This window comes from Aquila chrysaetos, chromosome 10 (assembly GCF_900496995.4).
Source record: "Aquila chrysaetos chrysaetos chromosome 10, bAquChr1.4, whole genome shotgun sequence".
Lineage (NCBI taxonomy): Eukaryota > Metazoa > Chordata > Aves > Accipitriformes > Accipitridae > Aquila > Aquila chrysaetos.
This window is the reverse complement of record NC_044013.1, coordinates 34,801,587-34,827,975: the sequence shown is the minus strand read 5'-3', so window position 1 is coordinate 34,827,975 and position 26,389 is coordinate 34,801,587. Positions and strand designations below refer to the sequence as shown.

Here is a 26,389-nt window from a genome sequence, read left to right as displayed (position 1 = left end):
CTTATTTAATAATTACTTCTTGTGGAGGTCATTGCAGGGCTTATTTAAACCTCCTCTCTCAGCTGGGGGAGATAAGGTGAGGACTATTCTGGATACAGTCAAAATTAGCACTGTTATTTGTATTCTTGTGCCCCAAGAGCGAATTAGCTGGTACTTTAAAAAATTCCCAACAGTCATATCATGCCACTCCTTTCATTTCGCCTTTGTCGTCCCATGCCAGAGACAAGCTCAGCTCCATTTCTAGTTTGGCTGCTCTGAAAACCCACAAGAAATCCTGATCTGGTGAGCACAGCTCCTTTTACGGCTGAAGAATGCCCTCAGGCACTCTGTACAGCTCCATGGGCTCCCAAATGTCCCCCAAATCAGCCAAAAACGGGGTAAGAAAAGCAAAAAAAAATAAATTAATAAAACAACAAAAAATATCCAACAAAAAAACCCAGAGTCATCCAGTAAAATTGCGTTTATTTCTGTAATTTCATAAGTATAAAACAGATCAGCCCAATATTGTGTGAACAGAGTGGATTGTATGGATGTGACCACAAGGAGCCTTCCCACGTCTTCACGGCACACCTGGCTATTTACAGTCGGACAAAGGACACGATTTAGGAAGCAGAAATTTAGTGGAAAAATATCTCTCATATAATAAAATAGGAAACCTTGTTTCTTTCAATTCTACCCACCCCTCAGATAACACCCTCCCGCCCCCCCCTCCCCCCCCCCCCCCCACCCCCAAGATACAATGATTTACCTTTCGCTAGAAAGCACAAACTCAGAGATTTCTAGATTTGGCTGTTCAGGCATCTCATATAAAAAAAAATCAGCATATTCCCGGATTGAAGCCACTGAAGGCACCCGCTGGCAGCTCAGCAGTCTCCCTCCTCTTGGTCCCAAGCGCCCGATCAACCCAGCTCAGACACCAGCCGGTGGTACCCACGTCCCCATCGCTCCAGGTGCACACAGATTTAGGCTCCTTTAATGCCCCACTCATACCGAAAGCTGAATGGCACCAAGGGGACAGGTCCAGAGAGCACAATTCACCCTGTGTGTCCCCTTCCTCACTGCAGCCCTGCAAAGCCTAACCCAACCTGTGCGACGCAAGCTCTGCATGAGGTGAAGCCCTTCTCCTTTGTCCCAAAAACCTGACCCCCCGGGCTGTCTCCCCGCCAGGGACAAGCCTTGCCAGAAATTGCCACTGCAGAAGTGGGGGAAAAAAAGCCCAGGTGGGACTGAACTGGGACAACTGCATCTCTGGCATCATTTATACAAGGTGATGGCCATGCCAGGTATGGACCAAAAATCACAGTAAGTCTTAGAAGTTGGTACTGGGGACTCCTGTGTGTTTGAGTTTCAGGAGTGGTGATGCCAAGGTCACCGAACCTCATGAACGCCTCCCGCCAACCGGGACATCGTTAGCCTGAGCTCCTGCACGGCAATTATTTGATGAGTTTTGGCAGAGCAGTACCCTGACTTGGAAGCAGCACCATCGACCTGACATACAAAGAGGGACCAAAAATTGCTGCCGAGTTTTCCTATTGCTCCTCTGGCTACTTCTGCCATCCACACCATGAGCAGAGACACCAGTTCAATCCCAGGTTTGATGCTCTTACAGGAATGAAGTCCCTCAGCCCCTCCAGTAAAGCCTGTCCCTCCTAATCCTGACTTCTCCAGCACCTGGTGGTACCATCCAGCCTTGGCTGAGCAGAGCATCAGAAACACACGTACGACATCTTCACAATGCCAAAGTCTCAAACACACAAATCAAAAACCTCACGCAGACCCTGAGCCGTACGGTGGCCACATGACAGAAATAAAACATAGGATGCAGTACTTCTTTGCTCTGAAGAGCAACTCTTTTTCCTTTTCCAACATGGCTCCAGACAGGATCAGACACCACGGGGGAAAAGCTCATCCTGCAACTGGCCACAATGACACGACATCCCAAAACAGCACAAAAGACTTTCCACAGCTGCTGCCCAAAGCTGACCCCCCCTGCTTGCTCCAGGGATGTGGGACCCTCGCCTCCCGCCTTGGCTGTAACCCAGCACGGTGCCTGGCCCCTGAGAAAGGATTATTATAAAGTGCTCACGGACAACCGCATGCTGCCATCCCGGCACGTCCTCCGCCGTGCATCTCGCATCGCTGCTTCCGCGCAGGCAGAGGATCTGTCCCAGCAGATGCTAAAGGTCTTGCTGGAAAGACCTAAATTTTATTTAAAAACTTTGAATATGCCAGGCAGCACCATCAAAATAAAACTAAAAAGGAAATAATTCCTAAACTCTGTTGTCAAAAAAGCAAGGATCCTGGAGGCTTTGCCCCTAAGCTGTTTTTTTTTAATAAGCTATTGGGCAAAACAGCCACTCAGTGTCCATCTCCCTTGTATTGCACACAGTCGGATGCCTCGGTAAGACATAAGACCCGATTCCAAAGCGGTGGTCTCAGCTCTGGGATCTCCAAGTTTGCACAAGAACGTGCTCCAGCCTGTAAAAGCGCGCAGCACGCTGCTGGTGGCATACATGCAATACATAACTACCCCGTGATTTATCCTGACCCTTCACCGAAGCATAAAGGAAAAATAATTAGATCTACTGATATTTTTCTACTTTGTTAAAATATTTGAACTATAAGCCTCTGCAATCAAAAAGCATGGAGCGCAACCTGTATTCCAAGTAATTAAAGGATGGGGTGAAAGAGAGAGACATGGTCAACCGTTCACAAGGGGAAACGGGGATGTGTCAAAATGGTCCCTCCTAGCAAGGGGGATGCCTGCTCCAGGTAGCCTTAGTGCAGGTTTCCTGCACTATGTTCTAGGTAGATCTAGCGGCTTACAGTATAAAGGTAAATGCAATTTGCTGCTGCTGGAAAGAACAAGTCTTTGGCTGGGACACAGCTGTGGTTTCTTGCCCATGACGGCTTGGGTTTTGGTAACTCAAAATTGCAACCCAACGATTGCACAAACAGACTGACATTGCCCGGGCTTGCAGCAGCATGGCACGTCCACCAATGATAAAATAACAGCAACTTGGCATCTCTATCAACAATAAGATAACAAACTCAGCATCTCTTCAAATCGCTGTTCTGTTAGTGGGTTCAGAAGGATGTCTGCTACAACCGCCCCCACCTCTCTGCTGTCAGGTGAGACTAAGCAAAAATTACCAGCAGGAATTTAATAGCAAGTTAAAATTTCATGATTTCATCTCTGCTCCGAAACAGAGCTCTTACTTATTTTTTTTTCCTTTTAAGTCTCCTTACTTTAGAGACTCCCATCCATTATTCAGTACTCATTAGTGGGACCTTTACACAAGAAACTCCTCCACACACCTACATATGTGGGTAAAATTAATAATCCTACACCAGACCTTAAGCCCAGGGAAACCAGTGTAACTCAGGTGGTGCAATACGGAGTGGATGGATCAAGCAGGTCCCCACAAGCACAGTGGACCAAGGCCACCACATCCCAAGGAGATGCCATTGGGCAGCTGAAAGTCCCGCTGGACCCTTCGAACGGGCCTGGGATGCTCTGCATCTTGTCCAGCCTCTCCCAAACTGGTTTTCAGCCTCAGGGAAACACAGAAGCCATCTCCTCTGAAGTCACTGAGCTGATACTGGATTAAATTCCCGCTGGTTCTTTTCCTGCACAGAGAGCTGAGATGATCTGTACTAAACAGGGTGCAATCCACCCTTTTGGGGAAGGGCAAATCACACGTCTACAGTGTTAGTCTTACTGAAGCCTTATTTTGAAGGCTTAAGCAGTACCTGGGTCATGCCCTGGTCCTCTGCGCCAGGGTGAGTATCATCCATGGTGAAAATCTTTAAAGAGGAATTGGTTGCCCCATGGGATCACCAATTAAATCAATTAGACGTAACACATTTGAAAAATAAAACTTCTTCAAGACAAAGTATAATAATATTTAAAAAAAAATCAGCAACAATGTTCTAACCACAGAGTATCTATAAAGATCTTTTTAAAGAGCTCCATATTAAAATTCCTTGAATACATTATATATTAAATACAGTAACAACATTTCATGCAAGGTTTTCTGTACAATTAAATCAGCTCAGTAGTATAACAATTCTGTACATTCCCACTGGTCTGGGGGCTCTGCTCATCTTCAATGCTGGTGATGGAGAAAAGAAAGGAGGGATGATATTTGGCACCTACTGTACAGAGGAAGAGTAGCTCTTGCCCAGGTGAAAGAGAAACAGAAAAGCATTGGAAGCTTTTAAGAGGCAAAAAGTAAAAGAAAAAAACCCAACAGCAAAGGAGCAAAATGCTATCCAAACCCCTGGCTCTAGTGCTGTTGCTGGAATTCAAGAGAAAGGAAATATATAGGGTCTGGCTAACTAAATATCATCAGGATGGATCATAGGGGAACGTGAGGGAAACAGGAGGGAGGATTTGGAGAGCTGGAGAAGAAATCATCTGCTATCAGCTTCTCAGCTGACGCAGCGTGATGGAGAAAGATCGATTTACTGGATCCCAAAATCCACTCCTGATCCACAAACTCTCACTGCAGCCTGTGTCACTCCTGCTGCAGAAAAATCCCAAGAGGATAAAATAAAGTTGGTGCCTTATGAAAAGGGATGCCACGACAAACACCGCTCGTGGAGAAGGACTACATTATGTACAAGCATACATTCATTCCCGTCTCAAAGGCAGACCACTGGTGTCAAGGATGCCCTGTGCAAGACAGCAATGTCCTCCAAAGCAGAGGACACGAACTCATGGACATGCTCCTAAGGACCTAAGCTCTACTCCTGCTAGGGAAATAGTTAAAAATCAACTGAGGAAAGAAAGTGTGACCAGGACGGAGCAGTAGACATGAGGAATGCAAAGTTGGTCATCCCTATGCTCTGCTTTAGATGGTTGCCCCTGCGAGGAAGAGGGCTATGGCTTAAATAGCGCAGATGGGATCTAACGAGACGCCGGACGGAGGAGAACAGACAAGACTATGTCATGCTTTGGTGTCAGATGAGCCCGAGAAGGTGCGGGGCTTTCCACAACACGGGGAACAAACAGGACGGTGTGATAAATAGGGAGAACTTCACCTTCCACCATATGCACCCAACCTCGGCATAGAAACACACATCCGCGAGATCCACTCCACCAGCGGTCACGCCGCGAAGCAATTTTCAGCTGCTGCAGCCTGCAGGTGCTGCGGCAACCGGAGCAGAGCGCAGCACCCGCAGCGATGCACCCACTGGCACTGCGGATGTCACTGAGGGTCGGCCACCCCAAACCATGGCCCCTCGCCTCCCTCCCCTGCCCTCACCCACCACCAAGTCCTTCCCGGCCCCGTGAGCTGCCCTCACGCATCCCACCTCGCTGGGGGATGCGGCCTCCCACCCGCGCTCAGTGTATTGCCTAAAATCCCGACTCCCCGCCTTGATCTCCCATGAAGGATGCCTTGCCTGAGCTCACCCGGTCAGGGTGAAAATTGGAAAGAGGGTCTCAAATTTTGCAGGAACAAATCCCCGAGGAACCGCGTTACGACAGCCCAGGTTCACACAGCTCTGTCCCCAAACCCTATGCCAGCTGTCCAGTAATTGCACTCTTATGTACAGGAAAAAGAAAGCTACGAAACAAAACAAAATCAGTATTTTTCTTTTCGACGATTCACCCGCATTTGTCTGATAGTCGGACACATGCATGTCCTGCTGGCTTCTAGCGATGGTCACGCATGCAAGACTTCAGTCCGAGTTACAAGTTAGGGATCCTTTAGTTAGGAGTGTTTCCTTCGTGTCATTCATTTCTTGTCCTCTTCTCCTGAAACGAAGGAAAAAAAGAGAAGAAAAAGTACTGGTTAGAGTTCAAAAGCAAACCAGCTCCCTGTTTTTGTTATCAAGAGAGGTTGCTCCTGGGTTGATCCCAGAAGGGACCTGGGATCCCATCTGCACAGAGCTGGCCCAACTGCAGCCGCGGCAGCTCAGACTGCACGAGGAGGAGGATGCTGGTCCCCGGGCGAGGAAGGGCTTGGCACGCTCAGCCTGCAGGAGGTAGGAAAATGGATGAGTCGGAGCCATGCAGGCAGGAACAGCGGGAAGGCGAGCAGGCCGGGATCCCTCATTATCACTCCTAACGAGAGCATCAGGCAGCACCCAGGGAAAGGCAGCGGCGCAGAGAGGAGGAAGCTCACAGCATCCCACCACCCACCCCACAGCCCTGTCCCCGTCACAGCCAGATAGATGGATGCTGCTCCATGGGCTGACACCACGTACACACATTATACATATATATATGTATATTTATGTCCATATATACCTCTGGAACAAATAGCAAGGACCAGTCTACCCATTGCAGTCGCTGTCCCAGCCCAGGGCTGCCCTCCTCCCTCCTCCCACCCTACTGATGGATGGAGTTGGACATGAAAGGTAACAGGCAACACATGACCCGAGGGAAAGCTACAGTGTTTAGCTTGAACTCGGTGTGAGCAGCCTTGAAATCCCTGCCAGAGCTTGATTCACACCAAGTAGACCCCCAATTTTTAAGCAGTCGACAGCAGTGTCCCCAGCCCCCTGAGGCAGCAGCTACTCTTCAGCCCAGGGCTGGGAGAGACCCTGCTATCAGCTCAGTCTGCCCAGAACAGGGTTTTTTCTTAAGAAAAAACACCCACAAGGCAGCACTTTCTAAGAAGAGCTAGAAAAATCACTTATCGTGAATCTTTCGACCGTATTTCTCTGGCTTTCATCGCTGCACACATCACCAAACACATCTCGCAGAGGACCGCTGTTACTGTGCTCGTGATAAATAGGGGTCCTGCCTGGGGTTACCAGCAAGGCTCTGCGCCTGCTGCCAACCCTAGTGACGACAAGCTTCCAGGGGAATTAATAAATAACAGGGGAGAGAGAGGGAAAAAAAACTTTTTCACAACTTCTGCCAAAATTTCTTTCCAGTGCTGGCTGGAGAGCCCAGCCCTCGTGTCCTGAGATAAAACTGATTGCTGCGATGCCAGCACCCCTTTGGATGACCTCCACACCGCCGGCTTCACAGCAAAGCAGGGATGCTGGCGACCGCGCTGTATGAAGTCTCACGGCAATAATCAAAATTCATCTCCTCCGTGTTGCAGGGGTGTCTCCTCAGCAGCTCTGGCAGCTGAACAGTCCCCACCACATGACACACCGGTGGTTATTTGCCAGTCACGTCGCTTCCCCTAAATACTTCACTGCGTGGTTGTGCAAACGGGGGTGGCCACGCCGTACAGAGACGGGGAAAGGACACGGCTGCGGCACTGACAGCAAGCATTTAACCACGGTGGATGCTCTTCAAAATGTTAGCCTCAGGCCTCTAAGTAACCCCCCCAGCACAGAGAGAGGTGTTTCCATGAGAACTGCGGCCAAGAGTCTGGCACCCACTTAGCTTTAATAGGGTGCAGGTCCCTACACGCCGGTGTCTGGCTCTCCTCTCCGCACGCTGGTGGCAGGAGCAGGGGGGATGCGGGGACCTGTTTGCAGGAATGATGGGGCGATCGCAATCCATCTCGATCCTGCCTCACACCAAATTTCCCAGAGGTGTCACAGCCCTTGAACTCTTGCAACCCTGCAACCGATCAACGCGAGCTCATCTCCTACAAAATCTGCTCCCCGCCAGGACCGCCAAGGCTTTTTGGGAGGTTTTTCCTTATTGCTTTTGACTTTCCTCTTAACGGGTTCCCGTAAAAGGTGATGCTGGAGGGATGCTGGCTGCAGCCGCCAGCCCGGATCACTCCCTCCACCAAGGGAAACGCTGCAGCCCTTGTAGCTGTGAAAATTGCACATCTCCCGCATTGCAGCAGGGCACCCCGAGCTTCAACCAAGACCCCAGACCCCAGGAGAAAACCGAAATGGAAATCCTCCTCCCATCCCTTTGCAATACCAGGACTGCAGCACCGAGAGCTTCCCTCTGCTCTTCCATTTCTAAAGCATGACACAGGCACGCACACAAAAAAAACAGGAGAGAGGGGGAAATAAAAAGAAAAATAAAAATAAAAAGCAAGGCAGCAGAGCTGTAAAATCTCATCTGGAGAGATTCCAGCACTGAAAGGTGCGGCACCACTCTCCTTCAGAGCATCCCGCAGCTTAAGCAAACGACTTGGCCCATAGGGACGCATTCCTCCCCCGGCGCCAGTGCCCAGCCAAGGTAGCTCCACGCAGAGTTTACCCTACAAGGGCAGGCCAGGGCTGCGGGTGCTCGCTCCCGGCTCTCTGCCGCGCCGGGATGAGGGATGCCTGCCTTCTCCACAGGGAAAGCGGGTGGCTGTGGCAGCCCCTGTGTTCCCAGGGGGTGTTTCGAGGGGCTGCCCTCATCCCCAGGTGCAGATGCACAGGGGAGATGAGGGCAAGCAGCTCCTTTTCACTACGTGCTGGAGGCTTTTTGTGATGGGACACAGAGATTTTGGTCCCTGCAGATTTTGGGCTGTCTCGGAGGGATGCGGAGCCCTGGCAGGGAGCGTGACGCACTTGTCACCGCACAGCCACCTCTGCCAGCTGCTCTCTGCTGGGAGGATGTTAAAGCATAAAGCCGATACCGACTTTGCAGATAAGCAGCCAGATCTCCCTCGGCGGTGGAGACGCTCACCCAAGGGTGCAATCTCGCCTGCACATCAGCGGCAGGAAGCTACGGGACACCGTGCTGCCCGCCAGGGAGGGGACAGCTACCCGGTGGGGACAGGTACCCAGCGGTGCGGCCACCACCTCGCAGCTCCTGCAGAATCACCTGGGGACTGCCGTCCTCACCAGGCATAAGGACAAACAGCTGCATAAATGCTAATCTGCCACAAAACACGCCAAGACAATTCTTGTGCATCAAAACTTCTGCTTTTCAGTGACGCTGCCGCTGTCAGGGCAGCTGCGCAGCTGTGTTGCAGAAAGCACCCGCTTCTTGACTTGACCCTGCTTTTACCATGGCACAGGTGAGAAATGGTGAAGCCCAAGCACTCCGGCAGGGCCTGCTGCTTCAGGTGCTGAAAACACCGCGGTGGCAACATCGATACCTGCTACGGGTTTGCTTTGAGATGGTGAAGATGAGGAGGCCCAGGGATGGTGCAGGAAGGCAGGAGGGGAGCAGGGTGGCCACGGCAGTGGGCTGACGGCGCACGGAGGGACACAAGCACCAGGGTTGTCTCAGTGAGCTGTCTGGATTTGGTACCTTTCGAGAATCACTCAGAAAAGAGACTTCTGCAAGGTCTTGGCACAGATGCCTGGAAACCTTCCTCCTGTGTGCCACAGGGCTCAGAAAGAGCAATACACTTAAATGCATAGAACATAGCAAATATTAAAAATACTAGGGCAAGTGGTCCTTGAGGGTGGTCAGCCCCTGTGAGCCTGTCAGCCTGTATCTGTGTGTTGGACCCCTGAGAGGGCCCTGGAGAACATCTCTATGTTCCTGCCCAGAACATCTGCAGGTCGCACCAAGCCAACCTAGCTCAGCCGAAAACTTTCGCTTGCTGTCTCACACTCACATTGCCTCCCAAACCTGAGACAGCAGAAACCTCAGAGGGGCCAGAGATGGATGAAAGCAGCAATACATGCAAACCATGCAAGATGAGAGGCTGGAAGAGACCGGGGTGGTGGGGAGAGGAACGTAAAGCACTGAGACCACGGTGAAAACTGAAGAGTCTCAGCTTTCTGCCACTTCAAGGACAAGGAAAATCCAGCGTAATGGAAACACAACTTATCTAAATCTGATCAAAGGAGAAACTTTCCCATGCAAAACCTGAATCAGCAGAACTCGCAGCTATACATTTGCATCCCTCAACTGAACACCCTCGGCCATCCCTCAGAAGGTCCCACGCTGGAGACCAGCCCCAAGCATTGCCTTGCAGAGACCAAGCGGGAGCCTGGCCCCTGGCCAAAACTGCCACGCAAACGCATGCTTCACGGGCTTTTTAGACCTTATTTTGAAGCAAAACACAGAGGCCAGTGTGGGAAAGGAGATCCTGTCTGGGTACAGGATCCCTGGGCTCCGTTATCGGCTCATTTTCCAAGCCACGTTCACCCAGACACATTCCAAGCAGGTTCCCACCACACATGAGCAAGACGTGGAGGAAGCATGGGGATACGGCATTCAGGGATGAGACATGTAAGAAAGCCAACCCTTGCTCTGGAGTCCTGCAGGTTTTCAACTGGTGCTCCCCGCTCCACGTGTGTCTTAACGTCCTGAGAATGCCTGGTAAAAAAATCACAATACCACATTTAAAAGTGGCTTTTTGAGGGTTTTTTTGTTTGCTTTTCAAAGCCCAGAGGAATCGGGAATATGCAGGACTTCAATTATTTCTTTAAAGTGTGATGACGTAAGCGTGATTTTACCCCGTAGCTGTGATTGAATAGCTGCATGGGAAACCCTTGCTGGATGAGACAGAGAGTGACCCGTGGGTATCAGCAGCATCGTGACCGTGGGGATGAGGGCAGCTCAGAGGACCCGGCATGCTGGAAGCATGGCATGGAAGGAGGAAACACGCTGAGCTGGTATGATGGGACTCGAAAGGATCCTACACCTGCCAGAAACCCTGCTGTGCTCAGAGCTGCGCTGGCAGAGCCAAAGAAAAGCCCTTCCTCCACCAGCGCTGTTTTTATAGAGAAATGCAAAGTGTGGGAGAAAGACAGACTCATCCCCAGATCACAGATGATGAAGTGAAGACCGAGGGCATGCATGGGATGCAACAGTCAGGAATTAACCAGCTCTCCTACGCCCCAGCCCAGTACCATGCCATAAAATTGTTGCTACAGGCTTGTAATCGTATGACAAAAGAGACCTGGGTGACACAAAGCACCTATCAGTCTGTTGAGAGATGCAACAACTAAATAAAAATAAGCTAGAAACAATTTCTATCTGGTGTGTAAAAATAGGAGCCCCTGCACCCCCATTTCTCAGCAGAGGCTTCTCTGAGCAATCGCTGTGGTTATGCATCAGATCGCTGCAGAAAGGAAAGCTGACGTGAGCACCCCCAGTGCGCCAGAACCAGTTGATGGGGAGGGCAGCCAGTTTGTGATCGTTTCCTGCCTGCAATAATTTCCCTTCCCATATTTTCAGCTTTTTGCATGGTTCTGCTCCATGAGAAACCAAACAGAGCTGCCGTGATGCCCCAGATCGCTCCCTGCCAGGGCTGGATGGACCTGCCTTCAGCCCTGAAAGGCAAGAATGGTTTTGCAGTTTTCCTGGGTCATTTTTAAAGGGTGAAGATAAAAGGAGGGGTTTGCTAGGACGCTGGTTGCCTAAGGGCTGAAAAATGGTTTGAGCAAAGTGATGCTGTGGAAGGACATCCAGTCCCCACACTCAGGTTGTTCATCTGCTCCCCCACCGAGCTGCTACACCTTCCCTGGGCAAGGACGGTGTCTCTCCTGCCCTTCTTCTCCCTGCTATCACTGTCAGGGCAAGCACACCCTAAAAATGAATAAAATCTGTTTTCCTGGAGAGGGGCCAGCCCCATGGCAGGCACAGCACTGCTCAGCAGCCGTGGCCCCGTAGCCACTGCCGGGAAAACCTGCAGGTTTAACTCAGCGCTGAGATATCACCCACAGCAACATCTTTTGCAAGAAATGAAAGAAAAGATGATATCATCTCTTTGGAGGGCTGCCTAAACACATGCTGTGATTTACAGCACAGAGCCCAGGAGCACATGGGAACCGCTGCCCCAGTGTCACAGGAGCTGCTTCTCCTCCATGCATACCATGCGCCGGATCCTGAGAGGTGCTGGCCAAGGGCAACCCCATTAAAACCAGTTTATAAGGTGTTCAGCTCTCATTTGATCTCAATATAGAGGTAACAAACACAAGATAAGGATGGACATAGAGGGGTGGAAGATTGAGGGGAAAAAAGGATGGATTCCTGTTAGAAATCAGTGTTTGATTTGTTTTGCTTTATAAGAGAAGAGATCCAGTTCCCAGAGGTTCAAGACGAGCTGGATAAACACACGTGGCAGATTTATCTAGTGCTCCAGCTCCTACGGGAGTATTTCAAGCAGATGGAAGTACCAACTGCTCTGCCTGGCATGGCACCCGGGAAGGAAGGGGGTAGGAGGAAAAGTCCCTTTTTCACAGCAAAGGTGGATGAACATGCAGATGCAGACACCACACGAGCGGAGGAGGTGAGCGAGGTGTCCATGAAGCCACCATGAACCCCAAGCAAAGCACCATGGAGCAAACATAACTGAGTGTGGTGCAGACCATGCTCACCGTCCAGGTGGTTGCGGGAAAGGTACTTGAGTCCTTCGTCCAGCAGGATAACGGGCAGGGAGATTTTCATCACAACCACCCACTGCGGCCAGCTCAGGGGGGTTACCTGGAAGATGAGCTGCGAGGTGGAAAGGATTGGACATGTCAATAGGGAAGGAGGCGGGATGGGGGTTTTTTTGTTTGTTTTAAGGGTCAGGTTGTTGTATGGCACAGGCTGAGAAAGGGTCATCCCACGTACAAGGAGGGAGGATCCAGACAGCCCAAAGAACAGGATTTCTTCAAGGTCTGTCATGATCCCAAGGTGGCTCTTGGCCAAGATCAGTCAAAAATTATGTCCTTCATCTCTCCTGCAGATGAGGAAAGTGAGGCACAATCTAGGACTGTATGTGCTCACAGGCGCTTAGCAGGGGACAAAGGACAACGTAACCTCCTGGGCACAGTGACCCGCTTCATCTTAAGCACGCTTAGGCATCAACAGAGGCATCACCAGCCTTAGACTGCAAAGGGAGGCGATGCCTCCAAAAGGAGCCGAGACATCCATTACCCCTTTGCGTTGCCTATAAGGAGAGCTTCTGACTTAAATAAAGGCTCATTGGGGCAGGGCGTCTCCCGGTCCCCATATTGGTTCGAGTCATAGGACCTGGTCCTGAGGGCATATGCTGGGGACGACCATCCCAAAAGCTTCCAGACCCAAAGACTGCTCCAGGGATGTCCTCGCCCACAGAAGCAGCCCCTGGGCTGCAGGCAGAGGTGGCACGGGGCACTCACAGGCATGGGCTTGACATAGAGGATGAGGAAGTGCAGAGCCATGGACATGACGATGGCCCCCAGCAGCCAGATGTTGAGCCATGGTGGCATCCGCAGCAGCGACTGGTTCTCAGAGACACTGTGAAAGCGAGGGGACAGCGTTAGCCCCAGTAACCTCCTGCTCCCTGTGCCTGCCTAAGCTGGGGGTTCCCACTCCTCTCCAAGGCTGTTACGCTATAGCCCCTCTCTTCCAGACTGTTCAGCTTCAGGGTTTGCCACGATTTGGATCTGGACACCCATCTCCACGCAACCACCCATGCGTGGATTAGGACCGGTCGTTAACAGGGCCAAACTGCTAATGGATGCAGATCCAGTCCTTCTTTCAAAGCTATCGACAGCAGCACACTGGCTTGGAGCAGTTTATTTACAGTGAGCCCAGTGGTCCCCTGCGAGAACACTCCAAATGGCTCTGCCGAGTCTAAGCAAAGCCCTCAGCCCACCAACAGATGCTCAAAGAGACCCTACCCAAAATCAGTCATGCGTAGAGCGTACAGAGCAATCCTGCGGCCACCCTACCTGTTCAGAGCATTGCACATTTCAATTGTCACGAGCACGGACAGAGCCATGGTGGTTGGGTATCGGGACTCGAAGATCTCACAGTCGATTCCTTCGAAGATGGGGTTGTCCTCAGTGCACCTCATGAAGTTCCTCTGTCGGCACAGGAAACCGCTGGTAAATACACGGCAGAGTAGCAGTGTAGGAAAGGCAGGACGACTGGTTGGGGGGCACATGGTGAACCTTGATTATAAGGGGTGCTCTTAAATATCCCACAGTTCAGATCAACTGATAAAACTGTCTAAAGTGACCCAGCTTCTGCTGTGGTGGGGCTTTGGCGTTATGGCTGGATAGTGGCTTAGGGATTTTCACGTGCAGTTAATCAGGTGTTTGAGCACACAGGCATCTCCATCAAAAATACATCTTCCATTGCACGTGACATTGGGATGCGATGGCACCCGCTCTCCCACCACCTTGTTCAGACCTACAGTAATGTAACAATTGATCCCCTTCAAGGTACAGGAGCTACTTTCAGCTTCTTTGAATCAAGTTTTCCCCATCATGCTGGTCGCTGGCAGAAGCAAGGCTGGAAACATGAGCCTGAGGGAGAGAATTTGCTTTTATTTTAAATTATTGTCTTCTCCACCAGGAATTTGGGAACGCTACAACAACCACAGAAGAAAGGCAGAGGAAAGACCCCAACGCCTGAATCCACGCCCTCACCCACCTGCTCAACTCATCGGCCCGTTCCCCTCCCAACTCACCAGCTGATGGAAGGAGACCTGCGGTCCCTCGGCGTCGTACAAGAACCACCAGGTCGCTGCACCCACCGTGGCCAGGCCAACGTACACTGCAGCCGAGAGAGAGACACCTTTACCCCCAGCACCCAGCAAGGGGCACCCTACCCCATGGCACCCCATGCCCGTCCTCATCCTCTGCCCACCGGCGCCCGCGGGGGCTCACCCCCGATGGCCAAGTAGCGGAAGAAGAGCCACCCGCTGATGAGGGGCTCCTTGGGGCTGCGGGGGGGCTTGTCCATGATGTCCAAATCGGGGGGGTTGAAGCCGAGGGCGGTGGCCGGCAGCCCGTCCGTCACCAGGTTGACCCACAGCAGCTGCACAGGGATGAGGGCCTCGGGCAAGCCCAGGATGGCCGTCAGGAAGATGCTGTAGGGAAAAAAACAGAGATGCCAAATTAGATGAGGTCTGGGGCAGCCAGAGAAAGTGTCTGTGTCGTGCAAGGGGAGTGAGCAGGAACCCTGGATCCAAACACCCCAAACTGAATATTCATCCAAAGTCCTGCAGATGAACCCGCAGTCCCTGAGTCAGGAATCTGAAGTCCAGGACTGAATTTTGCAACGAAAATTTGTTCCTGGTGCTATTAAAATTTGCTTTGCAGTTGAAACCCAACCATCGACGTCCCCATGGCCATGCGGGTTCCCGTTCCCAGCACAAACACCCCTGCTGAAACGAGAGGGCAAAGGATGCTCAAGTGATCTCGAGGCTGTGCCCACATTGCTGAGGATGGTGCTGATTTACTGGGAGGGATGGTCAGGGACAGGGATAGGGAGAGCTGCCCAGGACCTGATGCAAAATGTGTCAGTGTGACCTGGTGACAACAGCCTGTGCACAAATATCTGCACCCATCTTAGACGCTGGGATGGGCTTAAATAGGCAATGCATTAACAAAACAGCTCCTGTGGGGTGGCATGATTAAAAAACTACAAAAGAAAAATCCCCCTGCCCCTGGGGAATGAGACAAGACATAGCTGCTCCGTTTGGTACCTGGGGTTACAATTTGGGGCACCACATGCTGCCAGGGACAGGGGACATGGACAGGACTGCAGGTCACCTGCCCCAGGGGATGTCCCCACCACTGCTCCCCTCAACATGGTGCCCAGTGTGGGGGGCTCTCACCAGACCACCTCGCCGACGTTGGAGGAGATGAGGTAGCGGATGAACTGCTTCATGTTGTTGTAGATGGCGCGGCCCTCCTCGACGGCCGACACGATGGTGGAGAAGTTGTCATCGGAGAGCACCATCTCGGCAGCCGACTTGGCGACGGCCGTGCCCGACCCCATGGCGATACCAATCTCTGCTTTCTTCAGGGCCGGGGCGTCGTTGACGCCGTCGCCTGTCTGCACAAAGCCGTGATTAATGGGGTGCAAGGGATTGGGCTGGGTGGAGAGGAGGGGACCGGAGGGTGGTGGTGGGGCATCCCCAGGGAACTCACCATGGCGGTGATCTCGTGGAAGGACTGGAGGTATTCGACGATGCGGGACTTGTGCGTCGGCTCCACGCGGGCGAAGCATCGTGCATCGCGGCACGCCTGCCGCTGCGCCTCGGGGGGCAGCTCGTCGAACTCCCGGCCCGTGTAGGCTTTGCCGGCCACGTCCTCGCTCTCTGAGAAGATGCCGATCCTGCGGCAGATGGCCACCGCCGTGCCCTTGTTGTCACCGGTGATCATGATGACGCGGATGCCGGCCTTGCGGCACATCTCAATGGAAGAGGTGACCTCCTTGCGGGGAGGGTCCAGCATCCCCACGCAGCCCACGAAGGTCAGGTTGTTCTGGGGAGGAACAGCCCCGGACCCACATTAACCCTCAGGGATGCACAAGCTTCCCTCCCTGCTGGGAAATGACCCTGGGCACGGGGATTTCCCCTGGGAGAAAACTTTCAGGAGATTTTCTACCAACAGCCCCAATGCAATGGGATGCTCCCATCCCCTCTGCTGCTCCTCACATCTTTTTGCTTTGCTCCCCTCCTCCCCGTCCCTCTTGGTGGTTCCCAGGCCTCTCTCAGTGGCCAGCCCAGGGGGATGGATGCCCAGTGGGACGGGGCTGCTGGCTGGACCAGCCCCGCTGCATACAGCTCTGTACTGGGGTTTGCAGAGGACGAGCTGAGCTGTTGCACTGCCAACTGCCCACGGAGAAACCAGAGAGAAAATACTCATGGGGCAGCTGGAAGTGAGTGGGAAAACTTTGGGAATAAGGAAAAAAGCTCCTAGTGCCATACCTCATAGTGGACGAAGGCGGCGGAGTCGTGCAGCTGCATGGTCTCCCTGCGGACGGGCGCATCGTGGGTGGCCAGGGCCAGGCAGCGCAGCGTGTCGATGCCCATGCCCCAGTCCCGGATCCTGCTCAGGATCTTCTCCCGCACCGGGGTCGTCAGCGGGACTCTGGCAGTGCCCACACGGACGTGGCTGCAGCGCTCGATCACGCTTTCCGGGGCACCCTGGGGAGGAGCGGAGGGCTTAGGGGCTGGAATGAACCTGGAGAATGAGCATCTCTTGCCAGCACCAAAGGAAGTGCCAGAGGGAGGGAAGGCACCAAGTTGCGGCAAAGGAGAAGGAAATCTCCCCAAAACTCCAGCAGGCACATCCCGGCTCGGTGGCTCAGCGCGCTAGATGGCAGCCTCCGACCGAGCGCACGGGGACCGCGGCCGGGAAGGACGAACCCGCATCAGGTCACGGGAGAGCAGCAGGATCTGCTCTGCGGGGGATCCGCCTGACTCCTGCAAAACGCACACGTCTGCCCGAGATACTCCCGCACCACAGATGCCCTCTCAAACCTGGAGGGGATTAGGGCTGTAAATCTCTGCTGAAAAAACGCACTGCCTGCGGGATGCTCAGCGGCTGCTTACGATGCCTTTGTGATTTCAGGAAAACATGTCCTTGAGCATCACAGCATCTCACCCCATCCGTTCTGACCGTACAAAGGACCCCTGACATTGGTTTTTAATATAAAACTTGCAATCCTTCTACTGCTCCTCTTAAAAAAGCTCACCCAGGACCATGAGGGCCACAGATGCAGCGGCTCCGGAGGGTCCCAACCTGACCTGGAGGACAGAGTTCACCCACCCAGAAGATCTCCGAGCGGGAACAACAATATACAAGTCTTCTCAGAGTCAGCAGGGGGAAATTCCTGCCACATCTCTTCTCTTCGGAAAAAAATGCCCTTTAAAACACTATTTTATTCCTGGTTATAGCGGAAAGCTGGACATTGCCCTTTGGGCATTACTGATGTCTGGAGGGTCCAAGCCTTTAATAAAGGCAAGCGCCCAAGTTTTGCACAGGGGCAGCTCTTCCCTGGCCCCAGCACCTGCACACTCAGCACCTTTACCTCCCTCCAAATCATTTAACCTCCTTTTTTTCCTATCAATACTGCAAAAACCTCACCTCCTCCCTGACCACGCCAGCCTACCAGCTGGCTCCTGGACCCCCAGACAGCTAAGGGAGGAGACAAACTGCAAAGCATCACTGCCCGCTGCAGTAAGGACCAAATCCTGCTGGGGTGTGCACGGCGAAGGAGGACTCTGCAGGGTGCTGAGGACCTTCTCTCCTACCTTGACAAACATCTTGCTGCCAGCGGAGTTGTGGCCGGGGCCGGTGGGCGTGCAGTACACCGACATGGACTTGCGGTCGCGGGAGAACTCCAAGGTGAACTCCTTCTTCATCAGCTGCTTGATGACCTGTGGGGACAGCGCGGGGCTGAGCCAGGACATGACAGGGACACGGCAGCTGGTGCTCTCCGCCTTGGCTAACAACCCTGCCGAGCCAGCATAGCGCTGGGGATGGGAGCAGAAAGGCAACCACAGGAGCCAGGAGGGATGGGACAGCGCAAAAAGCAGAAGGAGCTTTCCCTATGCAATTTTTGGGGAGAATTTTAACCCCTCTGACTACACCATTGCTGCCCAGCCCACAGCACATGCCAGTGTGTGCCAGACCTTTATTTGATTGACCCCACACGGGATGCCAAACAGCTGCTGTAGCCTAAGATAAAGCCCCATTTGCCAGAGAGGTGGGGGAGACTTCCCCCACATTGGGCTCCAGCTACGCTGCAGGAAGGGGAATTGCATCCCACGCCTTACAGTTGAGGGGTTTGCCCTGATCCTGCACCCACATGGGTCAGTGGGAGTGGGAGCACCAACATCCCCTGAGGCCAGATTGGTTCCCATCAAATTAAGCATCTCCACAGCTGAGACTCTAATTAGGCTCATTTCAGGACATGCTAATTACCCTGAGGACTGCCAGCTAAGCAGTAACAATCATTCACTCAAATGGTACCCGCAGGTTTGCAAGGTGAGGACAGAGCAGGGGCTGCCCCGACACATGGACCCACGGGCACAGGCTGTGCCCACAGACAGGCTCCTCTGCCCCAACACCCCCACCACAAATCAGGCTCTACTATTGCTACTAATTAATAATTTAAGGAACCAAACGCACAGCAAGATAGCAGCCAGTCCTCCTCAGACCGATCCCCCTCTCGTGCATCCACATCAGCATCGCGGCGGCTGAGCCTGCCTCCTGGGAGGACACGTTGTGTCCCAAAAAAACCATTTAATGAGCAGGGCATCTGGGGCTGATCTAAAGTATTTTCCAGAGAGGGCAGTGGGGACGTTGATGCCAACCTTGCTGTGCATGGCTCAACTGCTTATACCGTTGTTATTTTTTGTTGCCAGGAGGGTGTTCTTTGTGATGGGGACACAAGCAGCTTTTGCACAGGACTTTTACAGCAACTTAAATCTAAATAAATCAGTGAAGGCAGCAAAGGAAAAGAAAACTTCTTTTGGGGTAAAACCTTGCAAGTTCAAAGTTAAAAGTATGCTCCTACTGCAGCGAAGCTGTGAGCGGGAGCTGAGGAGGCAGAGAGTTGTGCAAAGGGGATTTGCCCATGCAAAACGCAGGCACTGTCCGTGGATATGCCAGGGAAACAGCAAGCGGCTCTCAAAGGCCAAATCCAGCACGAGTGCAGCGACTACACACAAGCGGGAAGTTTTGTGCCCACAATAGCAGTGCCGTCCCCGCTGGGTGTTGCGCGCTCAGCGCAGCAGCAAGGACACCCAAGAGCAGCCAGTCGCTGTGGAAACCCCCAAATCCCACCAGAGATTTCAAAGCACAGAGCAACTGGGAGCAAAATCAAGAAGCAGTGAAGAAACACTGCCAGGAAAATCCAAGGAAGGGTTTTTTGTCCCTGCCCAAACACAAGAGTAAGAAGAGCAGCACCAGTGACCGAACCCAGCCTGGCATCTGAGTGGAAGGGCAGTGACGGGCATGTGTAACAAAGCAGCTGCCGGACTGATGTACGGCTGGGAAATTCCATCTCCCTTATCAGAAAGGAGTCAGGGGATTTATTATGACCTGCTCGGACCTATCTGAGGAAGAAATGCCAGAACAGAGAGCCCTTCCTTCAAGCAAGCAAAGACATTATAAGATCTAACAGCACACTACCAAAGCCAAGTAAATCCAGACATGAAAGCGTATTTTCACCAGGAGGTCAGGGAGACACTGGACAGCTGGAGCAGGGGAATAGCCAGCATGGGATATTTTCACGTCAGAAATAGATGTTTCCAAAGAGCAAGCCTCGTTCAAGCAGGCATGGCTCTGGGGAACGGGGTTTGGTTCACACTATGGGGGACGGCTGTTTTGCCGCAGACTACAAAACTCCAAACCTCCTCATCTGCAGCCAGAGCTCTGGCCATCACCAAGGGGGTTTCTCCAGGCTGAGCAGGGACTGGGCTGAGTTTGAGCCTCAGGAATCACCCGCTCTGAAGCTCTGTGTGGACCCAGGTCAGTCCCCACGGCCCCGGCATCGGCCCCCCCAGGGCCATTGCACCATCTGCTCTGAAAACAGCTCAGCCCCTTGCAAGCCAGGAAATTGCGACCTTGTGGCAGATCAGTCCCTTAGATCATTGCAAGTGGTTATTGCTCAAATAACAGTCGTCCCAAAGCCCTCCTCTCCCTCCTGTCCCCTGGCACCGGAGTTCACAGAGGCTTCCCCCCACTCACCGAATTGCAGGCGTTGGCTCGCTCCACCTTGGAGAGTTTGCTGGTGTCAGTGTTGAAGACATTCATCTTCTCCACCAGGCACGTCAGGGCTGTTTCAGTGGCTTCCCCCACCTTCTCATAGACTTTTTTGGACTAGAGGGCAGAAAAAAAAAGGAGCTTAAGCTTTAGAGCACGTCCTCTACCTGCTGCTCTGACCAAGGATGCTGTTGCCCACTGCAACACCTTGGGGCTCCCAGAGCATCGCCTTGGGACGAGTTGAAGCCAGGGAAGGGGATTCCAAGGGACAAACCTCCACTGGCTTTGCCCCAAAGTGGCCCAAAGTGAAGGGAAGAGCATCGCCGGTCCCCTGCACCCCCCCCAGCCCCGGTGCCCCCCCCCACACCTCGTTGTAGTCGAGGGACGAATCGTTGCAGAGGGCGCAGATGGTGGCCAGCTCCACCAGCCCGTCGTACTGCCCGCACCACACCGGCTGCTCGTCCTTCAGGCTGCGGGGAGAAAACAACGCCCCAAAGCCTTACACCAGCTTACACGTTCAAATAATACCTAGTTTCTCCTATATATCCCTTGTAAAACTTTCCAAAAAGAGGGAGAAAGAGCCCAGTTAAAGCTCCAGGCTTGGCAGTAAACGCTTGGGTTCGCATTTTGTGCTTTAACAAATGGGGCAGGACTAGTTGCAAATAAAATATCACAGGAGGCACATAAACTCTGGAAGCGCCCCAGAATAAAGGGGGCTGCAGTGGAGCTCAAAAGAGCATTGGACCTGAAAGCAGGGGCTATCAAAAGGCTGATGATGAAGATGATGGATGAGAAAAGGGGAAAAAAGAAATTCAAGTTAATATTCACTCCCCCAGGGGTTTCCAGTTGCTGGGGATCCAAAGGAGATGTGGGACTGGCTGCTTCGTGGTCCGGTGAGCCGGAGGGCACCCAAGGGAGCATCTAAAAGCAGCAGACAAATTTAACAACTGCACTGCTGTGGCTGTTTCCAAGCAAGCGGCGAACTGTGGCCTTTGCTTCCTAAATAGCAGCTCTTTGCTGTATAAAGGAGCACCAATGTCACTGGAAAGGAGCAGCCCTGAACACACCAGGCAAGCCGGACGCTGCTTCTCACCCACTGCCCAGTGGCAGAAACAGTAGCGGTGGTTTTCAGGGGAAATAAAAAATTATGCCAGTTCCAGGAGAGGTAACTGCAGGTTAGAGCTGTATAAACCCAGCCGGTCAGCTGCTTGCTGGAAAAATAATTTGTCAGGCAGTTATTAGGATCAGTTTATTCCACTGCTGGTTCCCAATGGAAAGAACATTTTGGAGCCCTTGTTACAGCTCAGGAGCGGAAAACAGGGAGCGGCCAAGAAAATCTGAAAAATCTGTTTGCTGAGGGACAAGAAGCCGCGCTGGGCTGAGACCGGGCAGGGGAGAGACGCTGCCTCCTGCCCAGAGGATGCTGCCCAGGCCAGGGTTCATGGACACGGAAAGGCAGCGGGTGGAGGAGGGAGCCTGCAGACACTCTAGGCTGGGTTTTGATGTTTGGGAAGGTGGAAATACCAGGGATGGGGTTTGGAGCATGTCATCCCCTGGGTATTGCTGGGAAGGCGTGGGGGGATACGTCCCCATCGTCGCCATCCCAGCACGAAGCCGGGCGAGACCCGCGTGCCAGGAAAGGCATCAGCGAAGGTGCTGCTGGATGGGTGCTGTGTGGGGACGTGAACAAACCTGAGGCCAAGCACGTAATATCCCCCACACCAAGACCAGGCTAAAGGAAAGCCACCAAGTCCTCCAAGCATTTCAGTCCCACCGGCCCCGGGGGAATGGGTGGGTTTCTCCCCGTGACACCTAAGTGAGCCCTCACATCCCCCTTGATGAGCAAGATGAGCACAGGGCTGAAGCAAAACTCAAAAGCAACATGAGTTGGCAGAGGGCAGCGCAGAGCCTCCCTGCAGGCAGTCCCCAGAGGAGAGGGGACACTGCAGTTTCAGAGGTTAGCAGACATGAGTTCAGCCCCTCAGCCCTCCTCATTTAATTGAAATGCACTGATTGATACCAGCTTATGACCTGGCTCCCTTTTTAATGGAGAGTCCTAGCCAAGAATCAAATTGGCTCTATAAATATTCATGAAATTAAGTCTGAGGCTGGGATGAATTATAGTCACTCCACAGATGAGCAGAAGGGACCGCAGTGAAGAACGTGCCCGGGATCACACAGCAAAGCAAAGGGGAGCAGGGAGTGCTCCAGCCACCAGCTGAGCTTCTCATCTTCCTCCTTCCCAGACTTTCCCCACACCGGGGAGGATCATCTCCTTTCGAAGGAGGGGGAATAAACAAACACAACAGCAGAAAACCCCACATGTGCAGTAACACAGCAGACAAAAGCCCCTGGCTTCCACTCCCCACCCTCAGCTGCAGCTCAGCAAAGCCCATATTTTTCCCCAAAACACATCCTGATGCCAGCGGGATCGCACTCCGGGCACAGCAGCCATCTCGGCCGTCCCTGCACGGGACGAGCTCGGGGAGCACCCTCCGGCCGGGGTTTGCAAGTCCCTCTGCACATTGCCGGCAGCGCGGCTGCGGGACGAGCTGCCGGACCCAGGTCCTGCTCGGGGCAAGGGCGACAGTCACCAGCCAACACTGAAAATGCACAGGCTTTAGAAATTTGGAGAAAGAGCATGTACCGCGGAACGCCTCCTTCATCACTATTCCCACACCTGCCATTTCCATCCGCTTTGACCTGTCCAGTTCAAAAGCAGGCTCGTTTTACTGGGATTGCTAATGAAGGGAGAGCTGATCCTGAGGAAGCCCCTTTGCTGAGCAGTGGAAGGGCGGCAGGCAGAGCCGGAGACGAGGGCAGAGCAGGACGAGGGAGCGTGAAACAATTGTCCTGGGTCCCACCAAAACCAAAGGGCAGTCACCCGACGCTTGCAAGCTGAACATGGCCAAAAACCAGCGCCCAGCAGGCATCTCCATAGGCAGGGTTCAGCGTGGCTGCAAACTGCTGCGGAACCCCCCCCCCCTTTCACCCCGGCCGTGGCCATGAGCTCGACCCTCCCACCTCGCCCCGACCGTGCTGCCAGCCCAGGGCCACCCTGTGTCACCCACAGAGCGGAGGGGACCCGCACTCACATCTGTCCCTCGGGGGCGTAGGTGGAGCCGGTGATGCTGAACTCGTGCAGGCTGCACTGGGCACCCTCCACCTTCTCCATAATGAACATCTGCGAGGGGGAAAGATGGAGACAGAGCATTAGGCAGCGATTTTTTGGTACTACCCACATGCCCAGCCTGGAGACCTGCGAGCCGGTACCGTCCCAGTGATGGCCCTGCCGGCACTGGGCTCAGCCCCGTCCCTGGTCACCCACCGTTCCCGAATCCTTCCAGCTCTCCCCTGCCTTTTTCATGTTTGCCTCCTCCAACTCTTTTTTTCCACGGGAGAGGAGCAATGCTGAGCCAGGTCCTAACAAGGTGCCTGTGTTTTTCTTGGAGCAGAGAAGGAGCCGGGTCCGGGTTTCCGCTCCTGCCCCCGCCGCCCTGGAAAGCCTCTGTGGGGCAGGATCTGACCAGCTGCCCCTGCCACCCTTTCCCAGCCAGCTCTCGGCCACCAGCTCGCCTTGCGTGTTACTGGGATCACAGCTCGGCTTCAGGCACCGGCAGCGTGGCAGCTCGGTCATAAAGCCCAGGGGAGCTGTAAAAGTCCCACACGCTCTATCTTTAGCGATTTTTGCCTTTCAAACTCCTTCCAGTCTCCCTCTTGCTGCTATATTGAGAGCAACAACCCCCCCAAAAACTGAAATACAATAAAAATCCCCCTCTCCCCAAGCTCTCCCAGTCCCCCCTTGCTGCCTCCCAGCACAGCCCACCCTTTGGGGCAGCCTCCAGCAGGAGCAAAAGCAGTGCCCAACCCCAGCCAAGATGACAGTTCAGCAATGCTTGTTTCTTCTTAATCATTATTTATGACCCATGCTGAAGACAAAAAGTAACATAATAAATAAATAAAATTGTTTTGATGAATGTATTTCCCTGGCCACGACTGCCTGCGGGGAGCAGCCAGGAGGGCGGATGGCTGCAGGAAAGTGATGCTCTCCTCAGCTCCATGAACCTGCTCAGCAGCTCCAGAAAGTGGGTGCTGTGGCAACTGTCCGTCCCAGCCCCCCATCTCAAATAATTCTTTTTTCCCTATTTATTTTCCTCTGGTTATTTGAGATGTTCCCCAGAAGAGGGAAGCAATAGATGCCGGAGAAATCAGGAGGCATTGCTCAGCACCAGAGATGCAACGGCTCCGGGTACCACCCACTTCTCTCTCCTCCGCGCTTCCTCCGGCAACTAACAGAGGTTAATTTACTGTTATGATTAATTATTGTTAATACAAGGGCACCCTGCCAGTGCAGCCGCGTTGGCTGGTGGGTGTGAGACCTCCCCATGCAGCCTGGTATCCCCAGGTGCAAGCTTAGGGCCAAGCCAAGCAAAAAAAGTCAAGCTCGGGGAAGCACATTTGCAGCAGGTTTAGCACCAGGACACCTCAGCGGGTTTCTCACCTCCATATTTTACAGGTTTGGGCAAATCAAAGCAGGAGGTTCAAAGCGTACGTCTCCTGTGTGAATACTTCTGAGCCCAAAGCAACCTCCCCAAGGCTCCACAGCTTCATAGCTATTTGCTATACCTCGTTTGCTGGGCTGTTGCCTTCAGCTCCTTTCCCAGAGCCCATCCTCAGGGCCCCCCAGCATCCCTGAAGGGTTTCCGAGAAAATCATGAGCCAAAGGGTTACAGAAGAGATGGCCCAGGTCCTCTGTCGAGGCACTGAGCTCCTCTGGCAGGAGGCGCAAACACTAACGCATGAAGGATCTCGACAAAGAGAGCCAAAACACATCCAAATCTCCTTTGGCAACTGAATCTCCCTGAGATGACAGGCTCCAGAAACCAAGGCGAAGCGTGGTGCCCAGTTTGAGAAAACAGCAAAAGGGACTTTGAAGGCTGAGCATTCTTCATCTCTTTTTGAGACATCCAATGCCATCAGCCTTCCAGAGAGCCAGAATCTCCTGGTCTCTTCAGAAAATGGACTCCTGCGCTCAGAAACGCTGACTGGACTCATTTATTGAAAAAGCTGAAAGCATCCACCCCAGCCACTGGTGGTTTTGCCTGATACGGGCTTGTTTGTTTTCAAACGCTCATGGCTACGAAACAATTGCTACTTTCACAATAGCAATTTTCTTATTAAAAAAGGAAAAGAAAAAAAAAATCATTCCAGGCCCTTTATTTTTCCATGCCTATTTAAAAAAGGTGCTGCGTAACCCACAGCAACCAGAGGTTATATCAAATTTCCTGACTGCTCCCAGCTTGCGTGACTGGCAGAGCGAGGGGGCGGCCAGGGCATTGCAAAGGTGTTTGCAGGTTTTTGGCACGATATTCCGGCAGATTTCCAGGCTGAAAAGGGGGCAGGTTTTCAGGCAGTGGAAACAGTCCAGAGAAAATAGCTGTGTCTTAATCCATAAAGAGGATAGGTAAGGTTTCCATCACAAAAATAATATAAATAATAACAGTTGCAATAGAAGGAGGTGGCAAAGCTGCGTGCCGCAGCTCGGCTGGGCGGTTTGGGGAGGCTGCTGAAGAGAGATGCTCGCAGAGGGGCTGCCCACGGTGAACGCCAGCTCCAGCATCCAGCAAGGGGAACCCAGCCAGCGCTGCCCCAGGGCTTCCCTCTGCTCACCCCCCCTGCCCTTAACCCTTTTAAAACCACGCCGGCGATTTGGGTGTTTCACGCAACAGAGAGATCGGAAGGAAAACATTACTATGTGCTTATGAAGAGCACACCCTGCTCCAAAAGGGTTTCGGCCATCACTCCTCCTGCCCCGTGGATCTAGCCTGGCCCCGGGGCTGTATCACACAGCCGGACGCTGCCGGCGTGTGTTTTTAGAAAGCAAAGGGCACTCATGGATGCACCGTCCCCAGAGAAGCACATGGCATCTGGCTGTAGGCTTGCGGGGAAGAGAGATGCAAAGGATACGTCTCCACATTTCTATATTTTCTGTAGTATCTTTAAAAGAACTGCTCATCAAAAGGCAGACAAGATAGGATTGCTCTCTGGAATAGTAAGAGGCTGTAATCATCAGTCATTCACCCATCAATCAGCCCACTGATCAGCATCATCTTCCTCCCGCGCTGGGAGCAGCCCCGGC

General features: G+C 52.9%; 1 protein-coding gene across 1 annotated transcript in view; it reads right to left on the bottom strand.

Moving 5' to 3' along the window:
• Positions 1-445: 445 nt before the first annotated feature.
• ATP2A3 (ATPase sarcoplasmic/endoplasmic reticulum Ca2+ transporting 3) overlaps positions 446-26,389 on the bottom strand; it is a 60,264-nt gene continuing 34,320 nt past the window's right edge. The window contains 14 exon segments of the mRNA XM_030028309.2: positions 446-5,764; positions 10,069-10,141; positions 12,148-12,265; positions 12,916-13,033; positions 13,471-13,604; positions 14,214-14,299; positions 14,413-14,615; positions 15,366-15,586; positions 15,682-16,017; positions 16,464-16,682; positions 17,793-17,918; positions 20,236-20,367; positions 20,618-20,720; positions 23,346-23,434. Coding sequence (XP_029884169.1) covers positions 5,689-5,764; positions 10,069-10,141; positions 12,148-12,265; positions 12,916-13,033; positions 13,471-13,604; positions 14,214-14,299; positions 14,413-14,615; positions 15,366-15,586; positions 15,682-16,017; positions 16,464-16,682; positions 17,793-17,918; positions 20,236-20,367; positions 20,618-20,720; positions 23,346-23,434 — 2,034 coding nt within the window. The 3' untranslated portion in view covers positions 446-5,688.